At 45.0% G+C, this 23805-nt stretch overlaps 2 protein-coding genes across 2 annotated transcripts in view; one reads left to right on the top strand and one right to left on the bottom strand.

Moving 5' to 3' along the window:
• mta3 (metastasis associated 1 family, member 3) overlaps positions 1-6006 on the bottom strand; it is a 44276-nt gene extending 38270 nt beyond the window's left edge. The window contains exons 1-3 of the mRNA XM_066696890.1: positions 5613-6006; positions 3352-3419; positions 322-415 (exon numbers count right to left, since the gene is read on the bottom strand). Of these exons, the coding sequence (XP_066552987.1) occupies positions 322-415; positions 3352-3419; positions 5613-5640 (190 nt within the window). The 5' untranslated portion in view covers positions 5641-6006. The remainder of the gene's footprint in view (positions 1-321; positions 416-3351; positions 3420-5612) is intronic.
• A 4909-nt stretch (positions 6007-10915) lies between these two features.
• On the top strand, positions 10916-21847 carry kcng3 (potassium voltage-gated channel, subfamily G, member 3). Its single transcript, XM_066696884.1, has 2 exons — positions 10916-11957; positions 16198-21847. The coding sequence occupies exons 1-2, from the start codon at positions 11314-11316 to the stop codon at positions 16841-16843; spliced, it is 1290 nt and encodes a 429-aa protein (XP_066552981.1). The 5' UTR covers positions 10916-11313; the 3' UTR covers positions 16844-21847.
• The last annotated feature ends 1958 nt before the right edge of the window (positions 21848-23805 follow it).

Genomic DNA, 23805 nt, shown 5'->3' with positions numbered 1-23805 from the left:
TCAAATATGGGAATAGCAACTGGCAAGAGATTTAACAAACCTCCAGATCTCCTTATTAAAAAAAAAATACATAAGACTCCATGCGGAGCATCTGCATAAGAAAAACAGAATAGCCCCTCTTCTAACAGCCTAATTAACGCCAGAGCGCTTTACAAATTGAAAATGGTGGGTTTGTACGTCAGTTAGTTAATTAGTTGTGTAAAGAGTCTTCATGGGGTCTCTCATAGCTGCTAATTAAAATAATCAGAGGGGGGGCAGCAGGACAGATCTTTACACACCGAAATCCAGACGCGATTAAATGTAACTGTCTGAGGGACTCACTTGCATGCTTGTCTGCCAGCTGTATCAGGCTGTTGGAGATGTCTCTCCGCCGGTAGAAGCAGACGACCTTCGCCTCCACGTTGCCACTCGCCGTCTGAAACACAAAGGGAGGCGATAAACCGTCACGGGACCTTCTCGGCTAAAAGCGTGAATCAATATCCAGAGAAGATGGAGCTGCAGAGCAGGACAATGGGGCTCCGTGCCCCCCGGGTCCGCCGTCCCATCCTCAGCACCGGGTGTTTATGGCCACACCAAGGTCAACACAGACCCACGCTGGCCATGCACTGTTGAGGACTGATTTAAGCTAGAAGATATTTAGATTGTCTTTCAGAAACGCCACATTCATAAGCTCCCTCTGAACAGACAGACATAAACAGTTTGGACGAGGGCTGCGCTGTTTTGTGTATCACCACCCACCATCTTCCCAAAGTAAACAAGTATTTGTGCGTGTTTAGTGTATTGTATGTCTGTGTACCTTAAAGCATTTATCTGCAAGCCAACCACACATTATAGAAGACATCATCGCGTCTTCTCGATAATTAGGGGAGAACCACACGTATACTTATCAGCCACTCAGCGAGTCCAGACACTGCAGAGCTTCAGCAAAGAGACAATATTTCAGTATCGGATTCCACTGCAACGCTTTTAACACTGGAGGGGGACGGATACTTACACTGTGGGGCAAGAAGCCTTAAAATGTGTTCACCAACACCAGGCTTTATAAGAATTAGATTCTTACTGATTAGTTTGTGTTCAGACAGCAGGTAAACAAGTCAACAACAACAACAGCATTTCCCAGCTTCCTTCACACTGAAGTCACATTCATAAAAACACAAACGCACTGCCGGTCGTGCTGCAGCCGGACCTGCTCTGTTCATGCACACAGACACACTATGTGTCACACACACACACACGACACGGCGCAGCCAGCGGTCACCTCTCCCTGACTGCAGCTGTGCACAGTCACATGACAGCACTGGTCAGAAAACAACAAACACTCTCGCTCACAGCCCCCGCCTGGGAGAGGCCTCCTTCTGAGGGACCGCAAACAGACCGTCTCTGAAACCCTTCCTACTCTATATCTCTTGAAAAACCATAAATAAAGTCTGACACCAGGCTCATTCAATAAAAAAAAACACACAAAAATGCATCATTGCTGGGCTTTGTGCTGAGGGTGGCCCGAATGGAACACAAAACAAGACCATGCAAGACACCAAAGGAAATAAATAATTCAGTTTCCAGTCTGGGAAGGCCTGTCCCTGTTTGTTGAGCCTACACTACAACTTATCATATTAAAGACAACTGTAATATGGACACTGAAGCAAGACCGAGAGAAACCTCTGACCCAGAAGGACCTCACTGACTAACTCCCCAAAAAAACAACAAAGGGAATTCTGGGACGCTAGTATTCAGATGCACAGCTCAGCCCCTCAAGGTGCTTTGTGTGAAAAATCAAACAAAACAAGCAAGCAAACCCTTCTCCCCTTCTGAAAACCGTGGGGCTGCCAGAGCACGGCGGCGCTGCGCCCGAGAACAAAGCCCCCTGTGAGCCGGGCCCACCACAGGAAGCGGCGCTGCGCTGGTGAGGGTAAACAGTCTGGAGCGGGGGGGGGTAGCGAGCGGCGAAGAGCAGCGCGGCCTCCCTGGCACACAGCGGCCGCGGATCAGCCCTCGAAACCAAACAATAGCCTGCCTTGTTTCCCGCAACAGCCGTATCATAGGCAATTACGGTGAAACCCATTTCTTGACAAAGAGAGGGAGGTGGGTCAGGTTTCAACAATAAACTGCTTTGGCTGAACCGAGTGATAGTGGATTGATTTATAAGCTCACTGGACTGGTATTGAATTATCAGTGTTTTTGGTGAACCGATTACCGTATTTGGTAATAATGACCAGACACAGGCCGACACAGTAGCATCAGTCCAGTTGCACAAGCTCAACATCCCAACTAATGAAGTCAATTTCATTTAATAACTCCCTGAACGTCTTTATTTTTATGAATTTGTCTGAAGATGCCAAAAAAAATAAAGTGGCCGAGAGAGAGAGAACAACCAGACGGGAAAGTCAGCAGGGATTCGCTTCTCTCCGTACAGCTGAAATTAAAGACTACACTGCACAGGTGGCCAACGAACACACAGACCAGCCATTCAGGGCCCGTGTAAACATCTGCACCTCACCGAGGACGGCGAAACGAGATCTTAAGCTCGTCACATCGTCTGCCAACGCTGCAGTTTCCAACCTGTTTATTCATAACAGCCAAAGCTGGAGTTGCACCCTAATCTCGGCCTTCACTGATCTCTCTCTCTCTCATCACCTCGCCCATCATCCCAACAACACACACACACAAAAACACTGACGAACTTAATATCCGCCCCACGGGAATTCATTTTCCAAGTAAACGGCAACAACAGAAGCAAACCAGCACAGAAATTGAATCAAATGTAACACACAGAATGAAATTATATCACAAATTGCTGGTGTGCGCCGAGAGAAAGCTACCTAGCAATTACACTGAGGAAATAAATCCAGACAATCTCGACTGCCTGCTGTCCGTCTCTTCAGTACAATTTTAAAATTGCCCGTCTGTTATTTGAATTTCACAGTGAAAGCCATGATCCGTTTAGTCATCGGTCACATAACCCACCCCCCACCAAAAAGACAACATTTATACGTTATATAGTGTCGAAAAGAGCATTAATCAGGCAAAGACTGAACACAGGTTCCTCACAGTGAGCTGTTATCTGCAGGTACACGGTGGCCCTGCAGGTGGCGCTGCTTGCTTTTTCACACAATGTTTGTGTACCACAAGAGGATGCGTATGAAGCTCTGACAAGGACTTCCTCATTCAACCCCACATGATTTCCACCGTGCCAACTACATGGTAGAAAAACTGACATCTTACATATTGGGTCGTTTAGTTTCACCAGTCCCCCCCAGCAGTCTGACTTCTCAAATATTTACCTCTAGAAGCTACAGCCACCCCACCCCCCCCAGCACACGAAGCGTGCAGCCACCCAGCGTTTTTAAATACCTTGTTTAGCTCCTCGATTCGTCTGATCAGATATGGGTTGCTGGAGGAGTTCTCAAAGAAGACATAATCTGTAAGAAAACGAACATTTAATTGGTACACAGAAAACGTGCTTTTGTGACACTATTGTGCAGATTGTGAATGGTTTCAAAAACAGTGTTTAGGATAGTGGCAAAGCACACTGCAAGATTCACTTTTGAAGACCGCAAAATCTGATTTTTTAGATACAACATAAGCTCAACACAACAAGCTTTCAATAGTTAAGTACGTTTTGAAAAACCACTCCGATTAAGGAAGAGCGAAAACAGCTCCAGTGTACGAGTAAAAAAAAAAGTATTTCACTCAGCAATATTCGCCACAGTTTAAAAAGCAAACGCATCTGCAATCCTTTCAGAGTGAGATGAATCCATCTTCAAAGGCTTGTCTTGCACTCACGCTCTATAGCCTCAGTGAGTGCTGTCCCGTGCTCTGCACAAATCACTGAACACTGTGTCACACAGAGCACTTTTAAACCAACAATAACGTTCACTCTGAACTTATAAAGGGGCAACGGCTGGCCACACTTCTTCTGAACAACGGGAAGGCATCTGACACCGACGCATGTTGCATTCTGCACAGATGTCAAAAATGCTTTGTAGAAAGAGAAAAATACATACATGTTTGCTAAATGAAACTAAATAAGTGTGATTGACTGGTATGCATCAAGAAGGTCATGTATAGTGTTCGATAATCTTCTACACAAGACAACAATGACAAATAATATGCAGTTTACAACAGTTGCAGATGAACTCGTTTCCCAGGACAGGGCAGCAGCAGCTACAGCAGGTGTCCGATTTATGGATTTATTTATGGATTTATCAATTTGAGCTCCTGCTTGCAAACCTTAATATTAGCCTCAGAACAGGGGATTTTTAAGGAAACAAATCTCTTAATGACATCGGAAGCAACGCCAGACAGACCGGATGCTCAACACTCGTCTATGTAAAAATAAAAGGCCCAACTTCACGATACAATGAGGTGTGCATGTGTTTAAGTAATGCGCAGCTCCTAACAGTCCTAACTCATTCCCATTTATGTGTTTATATTTAAATCAGTGTGGCTTGAACTTGTGTGTGCAGAAATTAATTCAAATAATGAAAATCAAGTTGGTGAAGTTGTAGAAGTGGTTTTTGCAGGACTGTACCCTAGGTCCTGGACAATAATAATAATAATAATAATAATAATAATAATAATAATAATACGTCAGCACAGCTCAGTTGCTTACGCCACCCGTGTTTACATCCGCCCTCATTTAGCCCCAAAACAAAAGGCACGTTTTCTATTACTAATAAAAACACAGGGATCCTGGTGTGTGTGTGTGTGTGTGGTGGGGGGTCCATGTTTCTTTTATCATATCATATGAAAGCGACACGCTGGTCTTCGCACAGGAGCCGATGGTCACAACACACAATAAGCCGGTCATGTGACCACGACTCTCCGGTGCGTCCCGACACCGATTCCCCTCCAACAGTAACCACTTTATTAACAAACCCGCCATTATAACCTGGCTGTGGCGGTGGTAGTAGTAGCAGTAGTAGTAATAGCAGCAGTAGTAGTAGTAGTAATAGCAGCAGTAGTAGTAGTAGTAATAGCAGCAGCAGTAGTAGCAGCAGTAGTAGCAGTAGTAGTAATAGCAGCAGCAGTACAGGCATGCTCAGTGTTAGTGTGAGGCGGGGGATACAATGCGCTACACACCGGTTTAAACCCCCATCTGTAATCACATTAGAGCACAAATGCGGTTTTTCTGGGGGTCCAGTTCCCCCTGCCGAGCCGGGCCCGTGGTGTCGCCGCCGGGCTGCAGCCGCTGTGGGCGGCCGGGTCGGGCAGCGCAGCAGCCGGATACAAAGACGAGCCCCGAACGAGCGTCAACAATGGACTCGCATCCGGCGCGGCCGTTTCAAACCCCCTCGCCGCGGTTCCCCCCGGCGGCCCCGGCTCTGAACCCCGGGCGGACCGGAGCCGCGGCTGAGGCCCCACCGACACCCACACAGCCGCGTTTGGCTTCGGGACCCCGAGCCCGGCGGCTCCGGGACAGTGTGGAGGCCCGACCCACATCCCACATCCCACATCCCAGTCCCCCCCCCACAACCCCGACCACGGAGCCCCGGCTCGCCTCGCCCCGATCCCCGGCCTCCTCGGGGCGGCGCGGTGCGGGGGTGAGAGCCGCTCCTGCGGGTTTAAAAGGACAACGGCAGCCCTGCAAGGGAAGCATCCAGAGCACATACCTCCGACCCGGTACATGTTGGCCGCCATTGCTGCCCTCCTGGCGCGACGCAGAGGCGCAGAGCAGGCGGGGGCGCAGACGCGCAGACGCGCAGACGTGCGGGACCCCACGCGTGTCCGTGCGGGGCGGGGGCCGGCGTGGCGCGCGGCGTGGCGGGGGGCGGGCGGGACCGGAGCGCGAGAGCCTCGAAGTGGCCCCCCCGTGCCAAGCGCGCGAGCAGCAATGCAGCAGCGCGAGGGCGACGCCACGCACGACACGTCACGTCACGTCACGCACGCAGGCAGGCGGCGCAGTTTGCAGTTTGAGACTGCAGTTGCAGTGCCGGGATGAGTTCAGATCATGGGCACAGCTCCCTAATCAGAGATCTCTCCTTGAACGCCATTTAAAGATACCCGGATGTCTGTGCATCATTCTGAGATATCTGCAAAAGACTTCCTGTTTGCAGCCCAAGATTATCACTTCCTGTTCACTCGCTCATTCGGTCTGTGCTGCTGAACGCGTGAACAGGAAGTGATAATCTTGGGCTGCAAACAGGAAGTCTTTTGCAGATATCTCAATGATGTGCAGATATCTGCGAATGAACAGGACGTCATTTGGAGATATCTTTAAATCATTTAAATGTATCTCCAACTGAACAATAATTTACATATCTTCAGATTATTTGCAGATATCAATACATGTATTTCAGATATCTTTAAATGATTTGAAGAACTGCACTGTATTATTGCACTTTGTATCGCTCTTATATTTTATAAGTCACCCTGGACAAGGGCGTCTGCTAAAAAAAACAATCAATCAATAAATAAATAATAATAATCTCCAAATGACTTCCTGTTCATTTACAGATATCTGCAAATCATTGAGATATCGGCAAATGACTTCCTGTTTGCAGCCCAAGATTATCACTTCCTGTTTACGTGTTTATTCATGTCTGTGTCACTGAAAGAGTAAACAGGAAGAGATGATCTCACACAACATACAGGAAGTCATTTACAGACATCTTGAAATGATCAGGAAGTCATCTCGAAAAGAAATAAAGATATCTTTAAATGTATTCTAGATATCTTTAAAATAATTCCAGATATCTAAATTGAGTTAAATGTGATCTCAAATTAATTTAAAGATATCTGTACATTATTTAAATATATCTTGAAATGCAATTGAAGATATCTCTAAATGATAACTTGCCATACGAACATGACCCCTGCACTTTGTGTGGGATTGACACCTCACTATGATACCCGAACGAGTCATTGTTTTATATTTTGTTTTGGTGGTTGTGGTGCTGGGTCTTTGTGTGTTCATTATTGTGAATGTATTTATTTTATATGATTTATTGTTCTTTTTGTGTAGATGTGTTGGCAGACAACGGGACTCCAACTCAAGCCCACTTTTCTCTGAATTGCAGAATTTAAAACATTGATCTTTACGATTTCATGTTCTGGGTTATAAATTGCAAACCAATTCAATACGCCAGGCTGTCACTTTAGCCATTTTGGCAAGTATATATTATTTTTGTTATTTTATTTAATCAGAAGAAAACATTTGATTCCAGGAAGAAAATAAAGAAGAGGAACAGGATAGACATTATTATTAATCAAATACTGACAGTGGTGACAGCCGGTCCATTCCAGAAGATTCGATCGATGTATAAGCGCAATAAATAGCTAAATTAATAAAGGTATCACAAAACTGATAATATCACTGGTGAACCAGCTGTTTTATCAGTGCATTCTGGGAACTCTATAGGACACGTCTTTGATATATATCTTGTGTGTATTTCAACAGATGGGATTTTTTAAGAGTGCAATTACATCCTGGTAGCACAGTAATAAATCTGTACCAATATTCTCCATATGGAAAATATGGATCATCTGATAGGAAAAGCAGAATCTCCCGGATTTAAGCATCCTCTCCACTGTCCTACTCTAACGAGGGAAACCCAGAACATACACATCAATGAGGATATTGCACTTTAAACAACCTGTCATGCAAAACTAAACATGCAGTTTCTTTTCTATCTATTCACATTCAAGAGTTCCAGTTTATCTCAATACAGTGAGGGGAAAAAGTATTTGATCCCCTGCTGATTTTGTACGTTTGCCCACTGACAAAGAAATGATCAGTCTATAATTTTAATGGCAGGTGTATTTTAACAGTGAGAGACAGAATAACAACAAAAAAATCCAGAAAAACGCACTTAAGAGAGTGTTCCTATTCTCAGCTCGTTACCTGTATGAAAGACACCTGTCCACAGAAGCAATCAATCAATCAGATTCCAAACTCTCCACCATGGCCAAGACCAAAGAGCTGTCCAAGGATGTCAGGGACAAGATTATTTCCCTCATTAACATGCAAATCAATTTATAACTTTTTTGAAATGCGTTTTTCTGTATTTGTTTGTTGTTATTCTGTCTCTCACTGTTAAAATACACCTACCATTAAAATTATAGACTGATCATTTCTTTGTCAGTGGGCAAACGTACAAAATCAGCAGGGGATCAAATACTTTTTTCCCTCACTGTATGTTATTAAACTGCATTAGAAATAGGCTCCTCCAGCATCTGCAGTCACACAGCTAGGCTTCTGCTACAACAGAGAGGCTGCTGAGTCCAGGCTGTGCTGTTCGCCAGCTGCATGTCCTGGGGTTCCCAGCTGTGGAGCCCATGTGGGGAGAGCTCTACCAGAGGCCAGTGGAGCTGGAGCGAGCCAGAAGATCCTCAGATGACCACCACAGCCCAGCTGCCATCAATACAGACTGGCCCCGCACCACAGAGCATCACCAGAGTTGTGCGTCTGTCCCCCGCTTGGCACCAAAGCTCAGCCGAGGCCTTCCTGAATCGCACAGGAGAGCTGGCGGAGGCACGCGTGTTGAGAACGCAGGAGTGCATCAGTGCAGGTGTGCAATTAGTCATTTGGGCGTAACTACAACTGGCTGCACAACTTTGGGAGGATAGAAATTATCAAAGCAACTGCCAGTTATGGTTTGTGCAAAAAAGGAATGCAGCTCTATAAAATATTATACATATAGAAACATTTTTCACTGTTTGTGTCACTTTGTTCTGAGCAGAGATTCCATCTTTTTTCTATGAACCCCTCTGTCCAGCCAGATTGGTGACACTGTTGTCTCCAAAACATACATTCTTACAGACGTTCTTGTCTTCTCTTTAGCATAAAACTGCATCTATAATCCTAAAGACAAGACTGTATTTTGAAAGCATTAAATCTATGAGAAGGTCCTTATAATAAGAGCATACAGAAGGTTAGGATACTGCTCCATCAACAAATTAATCTCCTTTAAGTCCAAAAATGAAAAAATTAAACATAAATGAATTTCACTGTACTGAGAGTGAAATTGTTGGATTGGCAGTTTGAAGATCTGAATGTATGAGAGCCATCTATATTTGAACATGTTCAAATCACGAAAAACAAACTTTCAATGTTCTCTCCCCAATCAATGTGTTTAATTGGACCGCAAGGCAGCGCAGCACGTCAGCGTCTCAGAGGGAGACATGCTTTCAAGAATTGTTCTGCAGCACATTCGGCTAAGTGGCAATTTTATTTCTTTGTTGTGTCACTGTGTGCCCTAGATGTGCCAACTAGGCAAAAATGTCCCAGTGCTGCATTTAAAGAATGTATAGATTCGATAAAACCAAGGCTTGAATTTAGCGAAAACCTAAACCCACACCCATCAATCACAAATGATAAAACCAATACTTGATGGCACCATTTTGGCTGACTTCTACTTAATGCTAACTGGTCTTATTGAGTAATGTTTTCCTTCACTAAATGACTACCTGTTACTGCTACATCACATTACCGAATACTTATGTTTCACATTGTAGCCCGAGTACATGAGCTTTTTCAGTGAGTGTGTCTCCTTCATTCCTCCTCCCAAATTACACAACAACACGCACTGCACCACAAGATTATAGGCTTGCCTGGTTTTTACGGACAATTAACACAGTTTGAATCTTTGACTGGGCACCATGCACCCTCAGATTAAATCCTTTACATTACAGACCGTACAGGAAGCTTTGTTTTTAAGACAGGGACGTTCCCATTGTTCCCAGTCCCATGTGGTACTAAATGAAACAGAAGACATGGTCGTTCCCTTGTGCAGGCTTGGTGGAGAGTCCTGGGACTCTTACAACTCATAAAGCAAAGCTGTGAGAAGTGTATTAATAACTAACTGTAACATGGGATCTACGCTGAGATCCTTCTGCTCAAGGGAGCTGACAACAATCCACAGAACTGAATAGTCAGACATGGGCTAGTGTTCGTGATTTGGCAATTTGGTTATGTAGTGCTGACCCAGTCTACGTCATCGGGAAATTGAGCTTCTTATCTTCCCCAGTGCAGGTAAACCGATGACAGTATTAATAAATGCCACCTCTAGCGGTCAGAAACCTATGCTGCTCTATATTCCTCGACTACAGCAGTGGTCCCCAACACTGGTTTGGGAACCACTGAATTACTAATTCAAATACAAAACAGAGAGAAAATATATCTGCCTGAGCGTTATTTTCTCAGTTTCCACGCTTGGGAACAAGAGTCCTTTCTGATGGTTAGATGTGCGCATGTGTAAATGCACATTGACCGGTTCAGTTAAACCTAATGAACTTTTCCCACCGAGTAAAAATTGCCCATCATCAGTATTGCAAAGGCGCCGCCTGTATGATCTATGAGACGATTACCAGATGGTGCAGCTGAACTGTAATTTCATTTGACTTCTAATTCGAAACTAAAAGGACAATCAGTGAACAATTAATTAAGAAGAAAGCGCCGTATTAATTCCTGGCACAACGTGTCATTGGCAGCTTGCAAGACGCAAAACAAAGACTGTTACACAACGCCATGCGGACTAATGAACAACACTACTCCTGCTCCCGTCTGTCAAGTTGGTTGATGGCAGGCTATTAGCATTTGGAGATGCGTAATACTTCGACTCCGCCTATTATACATGGATTCATTTAGTGTGATAACTTCTCACTGCAACTCCAAAAGCACCAGCCATCCACACAGTCATCCGTGTCACAAACTGAGCGTCCCCAGATTTTTGCGCACGGCCATGGCACGTATCCAGCATTACTAAGAACAGGAGATAGAGCCATTACAGAATCAAAATAGAAAAATACGAAATATGAAACAAATCCAATAAAAAAAACCACAACGCGTTATATAAATCAACACCTGTGCATGTATGACAACACCTGTTAACACGGTTTCCAAGGCGCGTAAAGCGGTTTGCAAGTTGAGCCACTTTTCCAGGGGGTTGTGGAGGCGTGCCGATCTGTGACATCATGCTCAGAGCTGCCTGCTGGAGCTGAGGGGGAGAGACAGCGAGAGAGAAGAGCCACAACCCAGCCTGGCAGCGAGACGCAACGCCGGCGAGAGAGGCGCTGTGTGGAAGTGACTTTCCTCTCCATCTGCGCCAGCCCAGCGCCTGCGATTCCGAGCGGAAAAACAATGACTGGTCTGCTGGTGACCCCCCTTCAAATCGCGCCTGGCCTGGAAACTTACATGGTGACCTGAAACTGCATTTGGAGAGGGGGGGAGCAAACCAAAAAAACAGAAAAGTATGACGGTTAAGGTAGATGTCGACCTGAGGAAAAGTCCCCCCTCTTTTCAAGTGCGCTCCAACTAGAGGGGGGTCCTTTCACAGTTCACTGCAGCGGGGCTTTGCGCAAACTTGCTCCGAAATGAAGTTTGGAAAGAGCATCTGCATCTTGAATGTGGGTGGCACCAAGTACGCGTTCCCCAGGGACGTGATCAAGGATTTCCCCCTGAGGAGAGTGAGCCGGCTGCACAGCTGCGCGTCGGAGAAAGAGGTGCTGGAGGTCTGCGACGACTACGACCGGGAGAGGAACGAGTTTTTCTTCGACCGGCACTCGGAGGCGTTTGGCTTCATCATGCTCTACGTGAAGTCCGGCAAGCTGCGCTTCGTGCCGCAGATGTGCGAGCTCTCCTTCTACAACGAGATGCTCTACTGGGGGCTGGAGAGCTCGCACCTGGAGTTCTGCTGCCAGCGGCGCCTGGACGACAGGATGTCGGAGACCTACACCTACTACTCCGAGGAGGACCCCAAAACGGAGGACGAGCTGAGGGCCGAGGAGGAGCTGGAGAGCCCGGGTAGGGGGAGCACCAAGTGGCTGGAAAGGATGCGCAGGACCTTTGAGGAGCCCACCTCGTCCGTGGCGGCGCAGATCCTGGCCTCAGTGTCCGTGATTTTCGTGATTGTGTCCATGGTGATACTGTGCGCCAGCACCTTGCCGGACTGGAAGACCGCCGAGAATAACAGCGTGGAGGAGCACAGGTACACAGACACATTAATGGATCCATCAGGGTATTTATATCTTATTTCATTCCAATGCATGGTTGCTGATGTTTTGCCTTCACTCTGTCGGGTGTTTTGAACACAGTTTGTCTGTTGAGAATTGCTAAAGCAGATTCAAAGTGTTGGTCCATCCTGTTACTTGACTGAAATGCGCACGCACACATGATCTAGGCATGCACACAATATGCAAGAATGTTTCCGTCGAGGTGCAATACTTTGTATTACTAAAATTAGCATTTTCATCTGAACTTCCCAAAAAGCAATACGAATAAGTGATTAGGACAACACATCCACCATCCGTAACAAGCACTTGTCATGCTTAAAAGAACAGAGATGGTGTTAGGAAACCTGTACTCTTTCACGATGCAGGTATGAAGAGCAAAAACAGACAACACAATAAAAAGCAGGGTTCTCAAACGCATAAACGCACCCAAAACGGTAGATACGGCGCCTGCTCTTCAATGACCTGGTTTCAGTAGTGATTGACGGGTGTTATGGAAGCAGAATGTGGGTCTGCACAATTCCAGAGAAAGGCGCTATATAGGCTAACAGAAACGCGCATCTGACCGAGATTACATGACCGCTAATTTGGCTTTCACAGACACATTTTCAAATCGAAATTGTAATGATACAAACCATTACACTTTACTGGGATTGCATGTGTTGTTTTTAGACAACAGCCGATGTGCGCTTTATTGTCAAGCACATGTATGTACACAGATGTTTCCAGAGACGGTCTGGTTGCACACATCAGATGGATCTGTGACTATAGGAGTGCTATTCATGAGCCTTGTCTTGAGTACCGCAGAAAGTCATTGTCAAATGTCTAATGTTCTCCTGTCTTTTCTGTGTCAGTATTCACGACTTTTCTGTCTTTTATTTTTCAGAATTTAAATGTACGCCACACTAGATCTCTCTCTATATATCTGAATCAAATCAAATACAAAAGCCATCAGTCATTCGTGTATTTTCTAACAATCAAACGTTGGTTTAACAGTGATTTAGTGTCTTCCTGTGTTTATGTTTCAATGTGTTCCCCGAAATCGTTCTAAGGAAAACGCCAACAATTGATATAACTATTATTATTATTATTATTATTATTATTATTATTATTATTATAATAAATTGAAACGTTGATATAAAATAATTTCGACCAAATCAGTCGAATCAGCCTATCAATCTAAAGAGATTAGTAGTCATAGAAACTAGCAAACACATAACTAAGCAAATAAATAAATAAATATATAAATATTTAAATACATAAGAAAGAGGTAAGAAGTACATGAAACGCCGTCGGCCTGATTCTTTCATCCTTTCTTTCTCTCCGTGAACCGTTTCGAGACCTCGCACTGCATTTCCCTCTCTCTCTCTCTCTCTCTCTCTCTCTCTCTCTCTCTCTCTCTCTCTCTCTCTCTCTCTCTCTCTCTCTCTATATCGCATTCAAATTCTATTTTTGTATTTTCCTTTAAAGACCTGCGTGCTTGAAAAAATACGAGAGATGCCGGAACAACAAAGTGTGCATTAAAATTTAATCCAGCTGCTTTCTCACCCATCACTGGGGTCTGAAGCGGCGGTCTGAGTGCACTTAGACAGGCATCGATCAGGGGGAATGAACCCGGAGCACAAGAAGCGCATCGGCCGCGGCATCGGTAGTGTCTCCACAGCTGGACAGAGATGCCCCACAGGGGACCTGGGGCCACTCTGAGACACTAGTGCACTTAGAGAGGGAGGGAGACCCACAAGCCCGTGTTTCTGCTCGACGACATCAACAGCATCGGTGGTGTCTGGACCTCCGCACCGCTGGACAGAGATGACGCACAGGGGCCTTGGGGCCACTCGGAGACCCTGGTCTTCTTCTGTCTGGCAGGAGGGACCTGGCTGAGCCCGGAGGAGAGGCCGTGTGTCTCACAGCTCGAGTTTCAACTCAAAGCCTGCCCGATGCAGAAAGCAAGCGGATTTCAGCGGGGAGCTGTTTAAGACATGAAAATGGCCCCCCGATCCCCCTTGAATACAATTTACCGGCCCCAACTGTCTCCAATATGTGGTTTCTGTTAATAACTACATATACCGAAGCTCCCTTCAACCGTTAAAACTACACAGTGAAATAATAGGCTAATAATAATAATAATAATAATAATAATAATAATAATAATAATAATAATAATAAACAGATTTAATAGTAGATCATCAAGGACACTTTTAATCGAACGTTCTTTTGTGTAGTAAAATGTTTAATGTTTTATTTGATGGCCAATATTCAGGATGAAGGCAGGACACCTTGGTTATGAATGCACGATACAGCATATAATAGATACACAAAGAAATAATTAGAAACTGAACTGAAAGTCGTGAAGTAAATCAGTTTCGGTAAATCGGTAAATGCTAATTAAAACGTTTTTTCCCCGCTGTAACCACTTCAGCCAGAGGTTTCTGATTTAGCATTGTCCAACTTCAAGTCAGTACAGGCAGAAACGTCATAATTACATAACCAGAAAACAGCCTGTTCTCTTTTATAACAATAATAAAACGTTACAGTATATTATATAAAGATAGATATATTTAGTTGGTAATTATATGTTGTTATTCTTAATAGGATTCTGCAGCGATGCAGTCTGCACCCAGAGGATAAAACACAGACATAAGACTGAAGATCTTAATAACCATCTGGGTGGCTAATGTCAGCTCAGTGTTTAATGGACCGGAGCCTCAGTCTCAGATTTCGTACCTCAGACATGCTGTCCAAGGCTTGCAGATTTATTATTTTTTGGCTTCGACTGAATCAGATCCCCGGTTTCCTACGGCTTTTGACGTTTCCAACAATGTCCGTTTCCTCGCAGTAGGCGCGTCCTGTGTGTTTTAACCCCTGTGTCTGTCTTTGTTCCCATCATTGTCACTCGGCCCCGGCCACAGGCGACCCAGAAGTCCTAACCCCCTGCACCCGTTTGATAGGGTGTAAATGTGTGAGTGGGTGCGATTGGGGACAGGTGAGCTCGGGGTAAACTTACAGCCAATCACAGCTCAGGATCTCAGGCCAGGTGAGGGGTAACACCTGGCGCTCAGAGGGGCAGCGCAGCGGCACATGGGTGAGGTTTGTGATCATGGGAGACGCATGAAGCTACAAATGTCGGCTGACTGGAGTTACAGCCCAAGGGGTCCAGTCAGATGGGTTTAATCTCACAAGAGTGCCGGTGCAATTCAAATATTTTATCACATTTGGTATTTAATATAATACCCATGTTATTATGACAAAGAAAAAGAGAAAACTATAAAGCAGTCATATCTTCCTGTAAGGATGATAATTGCAGGAATGAAAACCACTATACAGTTAAGGTCCTGATTAAAACCATTAATTAATCATTTAAAATCAATCAGAGACCTGACCTTTTATTTATCATCAGCCTTGCCAAACTCATATAGACCTATAGACACAAAGAGACTGACGTTGGACGTTTAATCTCAGACTGTGTGACAAATAAATATATCTAGGATGCACCCTTATGTACTTCTGACATTTAACTTACTTTTTGACATGAGAACAGTATTTTGAACTGTATTCACTGGGATAGTCAAACACCTGCATCTAATACGACAGAGATTAAAATACTGTCTTCATATTAATGCATTTATTCAGTATACTGTGGATGTATTCTGTGTGCCTATGGGATCTGATGGGAATTGATGGTGCCATTTGTCTGTGGACCCGGCGGCACCCAAGGGACCTGACATTTGCTGGTGAATTGTTGCTGCCCATGATTTCTAGTCTTGTGAAATCTTTCACCATTGGAAGCTCTTTGCTTGGTGTCTGGACCGTAGCTGGTTTTATATACTCACCAGCCACATTTAAAAAATAAATAAAGACTCTTAATTGTGCACTATGCTGATGTTTCTTGATTGAGAAGTAGCCATTGAACCATGTTTCATTTCAGCCGGGTCTTGAGCAGATATTGTGAGCAGGTATTGTCTTTATCCTGCTTAATAGATTGCACGGCTACTGAAGGGCTGATACTCCAATTTAATTTTAAAATACTAAAGTCAGCTGGGTTTATTTACCTTTATATAGACATATATCTGTACTATATATGTATTTGTATGTACATTTATCTAGTCCCAATTTGAAATAAGGAAGAAACAAAGCTGTGGAGGCTGCTGTGTTGAGTAATGTTGAGTTGGCTGCGTGGCGCGTGTCCCAGTGCTCCCAGTAAAGGCTGTCCCCTCTCTCTCCCCCCCCGGGCCACGCTGGGCCCTGCAGGATCATCGAGGCGGTGTGCATCGGCTGGTTCACGGCGGAGTGCATCGTGCGCTTCATCGTGTCCAAGGACAAGTGCGAGTTCGTGCGGCGGCCCCTGAACATCATCGACCTGCTGGCCATCACGCCCTACTACATCTCGGTGCTGATGACCGTGCTGACGGGCGAGAATTCGCAGCTGCAGCGCGCTGGCGTCACCCTGCGGGTGCTGCGCATGATGCGCATCTTCTGGGTCATCAAGCTGGCGCGCCACTTCCTGGGGCTGCAGACGCTGGGCCTGACACTGAAACGCTGCTACCGGGAGATGGTGATGCTCCTGGTGTTCATCTGCGTGGCCATGGCCATCTTCGGAGCGCTGTCGCAGCTGCTGGAGCACGGCCTGGACCTGGAGATGGGCAACGAGGACTACGCCAGCATCCCTGCCGCCTGCTGGTGGGTTATTATCTCCATGACCACCGTTGGCTATGGAGACATGTACCCCATCACCATGCCCGGGAGGGTGCTGGGAGGGGTCTGTGTGGTCAGTGGCATCGTCCTCCTGGCACTGCCCATCACCTTCATCTACCACAGCTTCGTCCAGTGCTATCACGAACTCAAGTTCCGCTCGGCCCGGTGCAGCCGGAGCCTGTCGGCCGAGTTCCTAAACTGACCCCGGTACTGACCCGACCACTCGCCAGGACACACACGTCCCCCCCAGCCGGCCCCTGGCCTTCAAACCATCTGCGGTGCCTACCTGCTTACTACTCGTTTCTTTGCCTATATTTATAGATGATCTAATGACTCTTTACTTGGGTGATTTCTTTAATGTCTCTGTTTCCGGGGGTCTGGGGAGTGGGATCTGAGGATGTGCTTTTGGATATGGGTTTGTCCAGCTGATGAAGAAGTGGGCTTTATTGTAGAAGATCATAGAGGGGTCTTCACCCACTGTGGAAGAGTGGACAGAGAAACAGACTGGGTGCTCACAAAGGAGCGAACCAGAGAAAGACAGTTTCATTTTAATGGCCTTAAAAAAAGACTTCTCCCTTACAAATGGTAGCAAGGGATTCAAGTCAAAATCCCACCTTCTCTACTGCTGGTGTCCACAGTCATGGAGGGCTGTTGTTTGGGTTTCCTGAGCTCCTTCTCTGGCGCACAGTTATAAGTAACCAGCCTAAAGTTCCTTATGGTCTGAACGAAAGCACATCCCTTGAGGTGAGGAGACGAGGCCGAGTCTGGCGACGCTGTTTTCTCGTGTGGAACGGCACGCACCACGAACTTTGGCTGGGGGGAGAGAGATTGGGTTGCTATCTTCGATGGATTGATAGAGGTTTTTACTGCAAAGTGCAGCCTGCGCAAACCTTTTGGGGAAGGAAAAACAAACTGCTTTCCGACAGAGCTATAGAAGTGGCAGAACCCGTACCGAGAGCGGAACCAGAAACGTGCCATTTTTGTATAATGTCCGATTTGATTTTTCCTTTCTCAGAAATTGTGCACTTTGTACACTTTGGGGCAAAAACCTTTGCCTGTCATACATAGCATATCTGAAAAACCTGCCGTACAATCGCCCCTCCCAGCCAGCCGATTCGTGGATCTGCCTTTGACTTCTGGTGTGTTTGTTATCTGCTCGACTGGACTGGACTGACCCATCCTTTGGGGGGACTGACAGAAACAGGGCTCGTAGGTCACTGCCGGTACTGACGGCTGTGTGGCGCTGAGTCTCCCCGTGTCGGTATTCCACGGAGAAGTGGGTGGCACGGCTGACTCCTGGCGGCCAAGGCAGTGTTCCCGATACGGTACCGGGCTGCTGAGCTTCACCGAACACTGCTTGTCTCGTCACAGGAGGGCCGTGCTTATTGGGGTCTCCATACCAAAGCGACATACAGGACCTTACCTCCAGGACAGAACTTACTATTTTCAATTTGTTGGGAGCAAAAAAATAGGCATAACAAGATCTGAAGGACAGAAGCAGGTCTCTCTCTCATATATTTCGATTTTTGAAACCATCAACTATTTGTTTCAACTGTTCCCATGTCCCTGTTCCCTGTGGTTACTGCCCTCGCATACCTGAGCCATCTCTATGAATGGTATTTAATAGCTCTTTCAGGCACAGTCTCTTCTGAAGTAAAAAGCTTCATCCGTAGGTTAGAAGTGTGTGAGGAAGCATTTTTGTCTTAGCGCACATTGTTGTACTGCTAGTTTGACACATTGAGACATTATTTGTCTGAGTTTTGTATCATTATTATTGTTTGTTTGTTTTGTTTTTGTCTCTCATCTTCTAAATTGCCTCACGTTCACAAGAGAGCAGACCCACTGTCTCTGCTCGACGATTTCGGGCGCACATTGTCGAGCATAAGCCAAGTCAAACTACCTGAGGATTCATCCCTTCATTTACACCTCCCTGGCAGGGGATTATCCCTCTCCTTCCCGCCACTGTTTCGCCGTCACTCCGCCGCACACGTGACACGCGAGGAGCGGCCCTGTGTGACAGCAGGTTTAGACATCTCAAAGGAAGTCAATTAACTCGTTTATTTTGAACAGTCTTACACCACAAACATTTTATCGGAAGAACCGCTTGAGAAGAGATTCTTAAAACGGCCTTTTAAAATAACATCTGTTTAATACAAAACTCCCTGCATCAGAATAAATTAATACAACAACAACAACAACAACAACAACAATAAGAAATAAGTAAAGTTACAGAATGCGGATGCAGTATTTGTGAGACCGTGCCCAGGTGTGTCCAGATGTTGCCAGGTGTGCCCAGCTGCTCCTCTGATCTCCTTCCAGTGTGTCTGTCTGGCCACCTGCTCTGGTTATTACACATGTAAATTCAGCCAATTAAACCACCCTAATTAAAAATACAAGGTCCAAATGCAAACCTAAACCAACATCGATTATGCTGATTTTGATTTGATGAAAAGATGTCATTTACACAATATTTGCAACATGTCGGTTCACATATCTATTAAGTGTGTGTGAACACTGCACAACAGCTGTGAGATAAGAGTGTTTTATTGCCTCTCAATTAGACCGAGATGAAGTCTGCCAAGTAACGGAAATCTGCACAGACACACCGAAAGACACAGATGAAGTCTATTGCTTTAGTGTGACCTTGGCAACAGAGATAATTATTTACAACCATGCTTATGCCAACAGCATTTAAATTGCACATTAATATGAAATTAAAACACCAGCTTATTGACTACCAGGTCTGCCTCGGAAACACACTGACGTCAAACGTGTTCGCTTAAGTAGGGCTATCGATCTCACTGTACGTCTGAGTGATTCCCAGCGCTTTCGGCCCCCAGTAAGAGCAGAGATCTCTCCGTATCTGTGTGTCTGAGGATCGCAGGAGACCCAACTCTGCTGTAACTGAGGCGGTGAGGCGTCTGTATTAACCCGAAGCACAACTATAGGGTCACAAACAGGTGATTTCCTTTCATGCAGGCAGCTGTCCAACAAAAGCAACTGTAATTGAAGGTGAACCGAAACAGAGATGACTGCTCTTTGCACGGAACGCGTGGATGACATTCATACCTGCTCTCCAATTGATTTTCGTTTGTCTTTCTCGCCCAAAATAACTTCATATACTCCCACAACAGGCGTCACACACACTTTGCTTTTCCTAGGTGTTAATTGGCATTCTCCCAGTCCACCGAGTGCCAGCGATCCCCCTGTGCCGTGACGGTGCCACTGGGGGAAGCTGGGAGCTGGAAGCGACCCGGCCTGCCTCCCAGCATGGAGACAGCTATCGAATAACTCATCCGAGACGCCAGAGCGAGCGTTGACGGCGGTTCAGCGCTCACAGTACAACACAGAAGGCGGACGAGGCGTTCCTTTGATATGAAACCATTCGTTAAGACCCGGAGCTTGCTTCAGCATTTCACCAGTCTCAGGTGCCTGGGGTTTATACAGCTACCAGGGCCTGAATGGCTCGAGCTGTATATTGAAATAGAGCAAGGCAGTGAATTCAATCCACGCCACACAACCTCAGCCTCTGTATCAGCGCACTGGGGCAGGAATATCAGAACTGATAGATCTTTAGCTTCGGCAAAGCTGCCTGTGCACGCGTGTGGGAACGACAGTGGATATAACCGTGTGTGTGGCTTCTGCTTTCTCTTAAAACGGGATAGCAAATCAATAAAGAAACGATGATGAATGAAATGCATGCCAGCCATACTAAAGTAACCCCGCACAGCTCTGGACTGACAGATGAACAAGATTGAGTCAGATCTTCCCCAGCCTGCTTGGATACAATAACTCTGGTGCAGACTGCCCCCTGTGGAGGGTTTGTGTCATGACACAGCACAGCAGCACACAGTGAACAATACACACATCAAAACACAGTTAAACAAGTCTCCTGGGACCTGAAAGGGTTCCTGGAGGGCATCAACACACTGCTCTGGGAAGACGCCTACTTCCACATCAGCACACTGCACTTCTCATCTGTTTGTGTGTGACGTGTTGTTTCGTGTCTTTACAATGCTCAGCACTGCTTTTTTCTCTCCAGTATCTGACTATCTGTCGATAAAAACAAAGGGAAGCTTTGATCTCACGTCATCCAGTCCTGCCGTTAATCTGCGCGCGATTCGAGGATATCCTGTTTTTGTTTGCTCCTCAGAGATAATCCTGAGATAATTATCACAGATGCCGCAGTCGCTGTCGGGTTTTCGTTGTCAATTTGTTCGCCGTGTTTGTGTTCCACCGTTGTTCTCTCCTCTGTGTCGCCCGATAGTCAACACAAAGGCCTTTCTTTACAAAGAGGAGTGAGAACGACGCACACCACACACAAAATGTCTGGGAACTGTCTGTCTGGGACTTGCCGTGCGTTTGACTCAATAGGATGATGCAAAAGGACTTTATTATTATTATTATTATTATTATTACATATTCAAATATATAATCAGAAAGGCTTTTATTGTGAATTTATAATCAAGCTACATTGCCAGATTTATTTAGCTCTGCTCATCATCGTGTAATTCCTTCTTTTTAAAAGAGAAAATTAAGTTATTCAATTCTACAAACAGCTAAGTGCCCATTTTAGTTTGGAAATTCACATTTCAAGTTCTCTCATTGCTTTTTTTTCTTTTTCTTTCTCTCTTTGCAAGAGATGTGGAATGTATTGCACTCTGGTGAGTTGTCCTTGATAAATTAGGTGGCATTATCATTAGATAGCCAATAGGGTTAATGCTCTAGTAGCTGACAGAAGTTGGCTTTATATCCACTGTATAGGAGCACCCTTTTGTACATTATATTCTTCTTCCTTATAAAAACAACAGTATGGTAAAACTGTACCCATATTGGAATCACACGCAGTATAAGAGTAGAAAACTGCTCACAAACCTGTGGGTTTCATTGGCTACACTCTCCCTTTATTATATAACTATAATATATTACAAGATTTGAGATCACAGGACAGCTTATTTTGGTATTTCTAGTAACTAATACTCTGCTTCAATAGAAATCTTATTTTCAATATGGGGATTCAATCTCTATTGTGTACAATGTGACTGCGATTTCTGCAGGAAACCCTTTTGTTCATTAGCAGAAAAAGAAAGTTTATAGTTTTTAATTTTATATAACATCTATTTTATATATCGCTTATGTTTCCAGATAGAATGGCTATGGCTACAAAAGAAAAAAAACTTGAATATGAATAAAACAAATCTTCTCACTTCCTGTGTCTCTGATGGTTTATGTTCGGGTTAATGATGGAGAAACTTCAAGCAAAGCTCGAGACCTGAATCCTACAAGGACTGTATCGGTGTCACTTCCTCCACACTGACCGCTGACACTGCGGAGAAGAACGGTGCTTCCCAGGATGCTCTTTGATCCGACAGCCCGGGCCTGTGTGAAGCCTACTGGTAGAACTGTGTCCAGTCTGGCAACATCACCAACACACTTCTCACATTCAAAAGCACGCAAACACAAAAGGTCCTGTTGGAGAGCATGATATTTCCACAGATCCTCCGGGAACTCAGGTTAAACCCAACCTTTCAAAGGGTGAGATCCCTCTGCCCTTGAATTATTATTCCATTTTCCTTTTAATGATCAATTACCACTGCTGTTAGCATCCTTCACAGCGGAGAGTTTCCGACAGCACTGAGAACCCATGTTTGTGCCGCGTGAACGCTGTCAAACAGGCAGGCCAGAGGTTGGCACATGAAACAGAATGGGGAATGAGGAGGCAGGGTTGAGTGACTGCCAAGGGCCTTTGTATACAGTTTCTGAGATCGCACTGATGTGCATCGCATCCAGAGCCACAGCCGAGGAAGAATGTCTTGAGCTGAGATGACATATCGAGAGGATGAATCCCTTATGGTTGATCACACATTTAATACTTCCGAGTTTAAATGAGAAGCTGTAGCGTAGGTCTGTCAGAAGCTGTGATGATACAGCAGTATGCATGTAACACACCGACACTACACTGTATTAGAAAGCACTGCAGCATTCATAATACACACTGCAATACTGCAAAACCTGACTGATATTCCTTCTACAGTTGAACTGATCGCACACCGGAAATAATCCATTAATTAATGAGTAATTACAAAGCCAATAAAGAAAAGACAAAGGGCTAGACCAAATCAAACTGACCTACAATGCAGATTGGATAATGTATTGATTGTTAGAAGCCACTTCATACTATTTATAAATCAATTTCCTGATTTGCGGGTCAAAAGTTTGATTTGGGGTGGGATTAAATAAAAAAAGCACCCAGCCATTAACAGAAAACTATAATACTGTACTCAGGGGTGGCTTATACACTTCTTGTGAATGTAGTCTACAGGTGTGCAGTTTGCTATAGCGGGTGTGTCAGAGTAATTTAATCCTGCTCCTGTTCTAGTGCAAAGTGCGGTACAGTACAGTATAGTATAATTATTGATTTATAAGATTACAAATTGTACAGAACTACTACTTATTTTTCGATTGCAAACTATCACTGATATTAACCTGCATGGAATTCTCTCACTCTCTCTAAATTATAAATATATATATATATATATATATATATATATATATATATATATATATATATAGCTCTGGAAAAAAATGAAGAGACCACTGCAATTCTTAAATCAGCATCTCTACATGTATGGCAGCCATTCCATTCCAGTGTCTGTTGAATTCCAACACAGGCACACCTCATTCTGCTGAATGAGGTACTGATTAGGTGATCACCTGAACCAAATCTTATTTAATGAGGAAAAGTATAAAAACCACTGCTGTGGTCATCACTATCCTCTTGCAATAGGACCAGCTGGATGGCAAATACAGTGCTAGTAGTACCTCAGAAGTAATTGGAATCAAAAAATAATTATTGACCATTCCAAAAGAGTTGAAAAGGGAAGTTTTGAGTGAGGAAAAGAAGGGTTCAGTTCTGGCTTTACTGGCAGACGGATACAGTGAGTGTCGGGTTGCTTCCATCCTTAAAATTTCAAAGACGGCGTTTCATAAGAACAAGGTCAAGCACCAGACATTGAGGACAACAAAGCTACAGACCAGCAGAGGGCGAAAACAACTCTCCACTGACCGGGATGACCACCAGCTCATTCGAATGTCAGTCAACAACCATAGGATGACATCAAGTGACCTACAGAAAGAATGGCAAATGGCAGCTGGCACGGCGAG

The sequence above is a fragment of the Amia ocellicauda genome, chromosome 23, assembly GCF_036373705.1.
Source record: "Amia ocellicauda isolate fAmiCal2 chromosome 23, fAmiCal2.hap1, whole genome shotgun sequence".
NCBI lineage: Eukaryota > Metazoa > Chordata > Actinopteri > Amiiformes > Amiidae > Amia > Amia ocellicauda.
The sequence above is the reverse complement of the archived record's forward strand: the minus strand, read 5'-3'. Positions and strand labels throughout refer to the sequence as shown.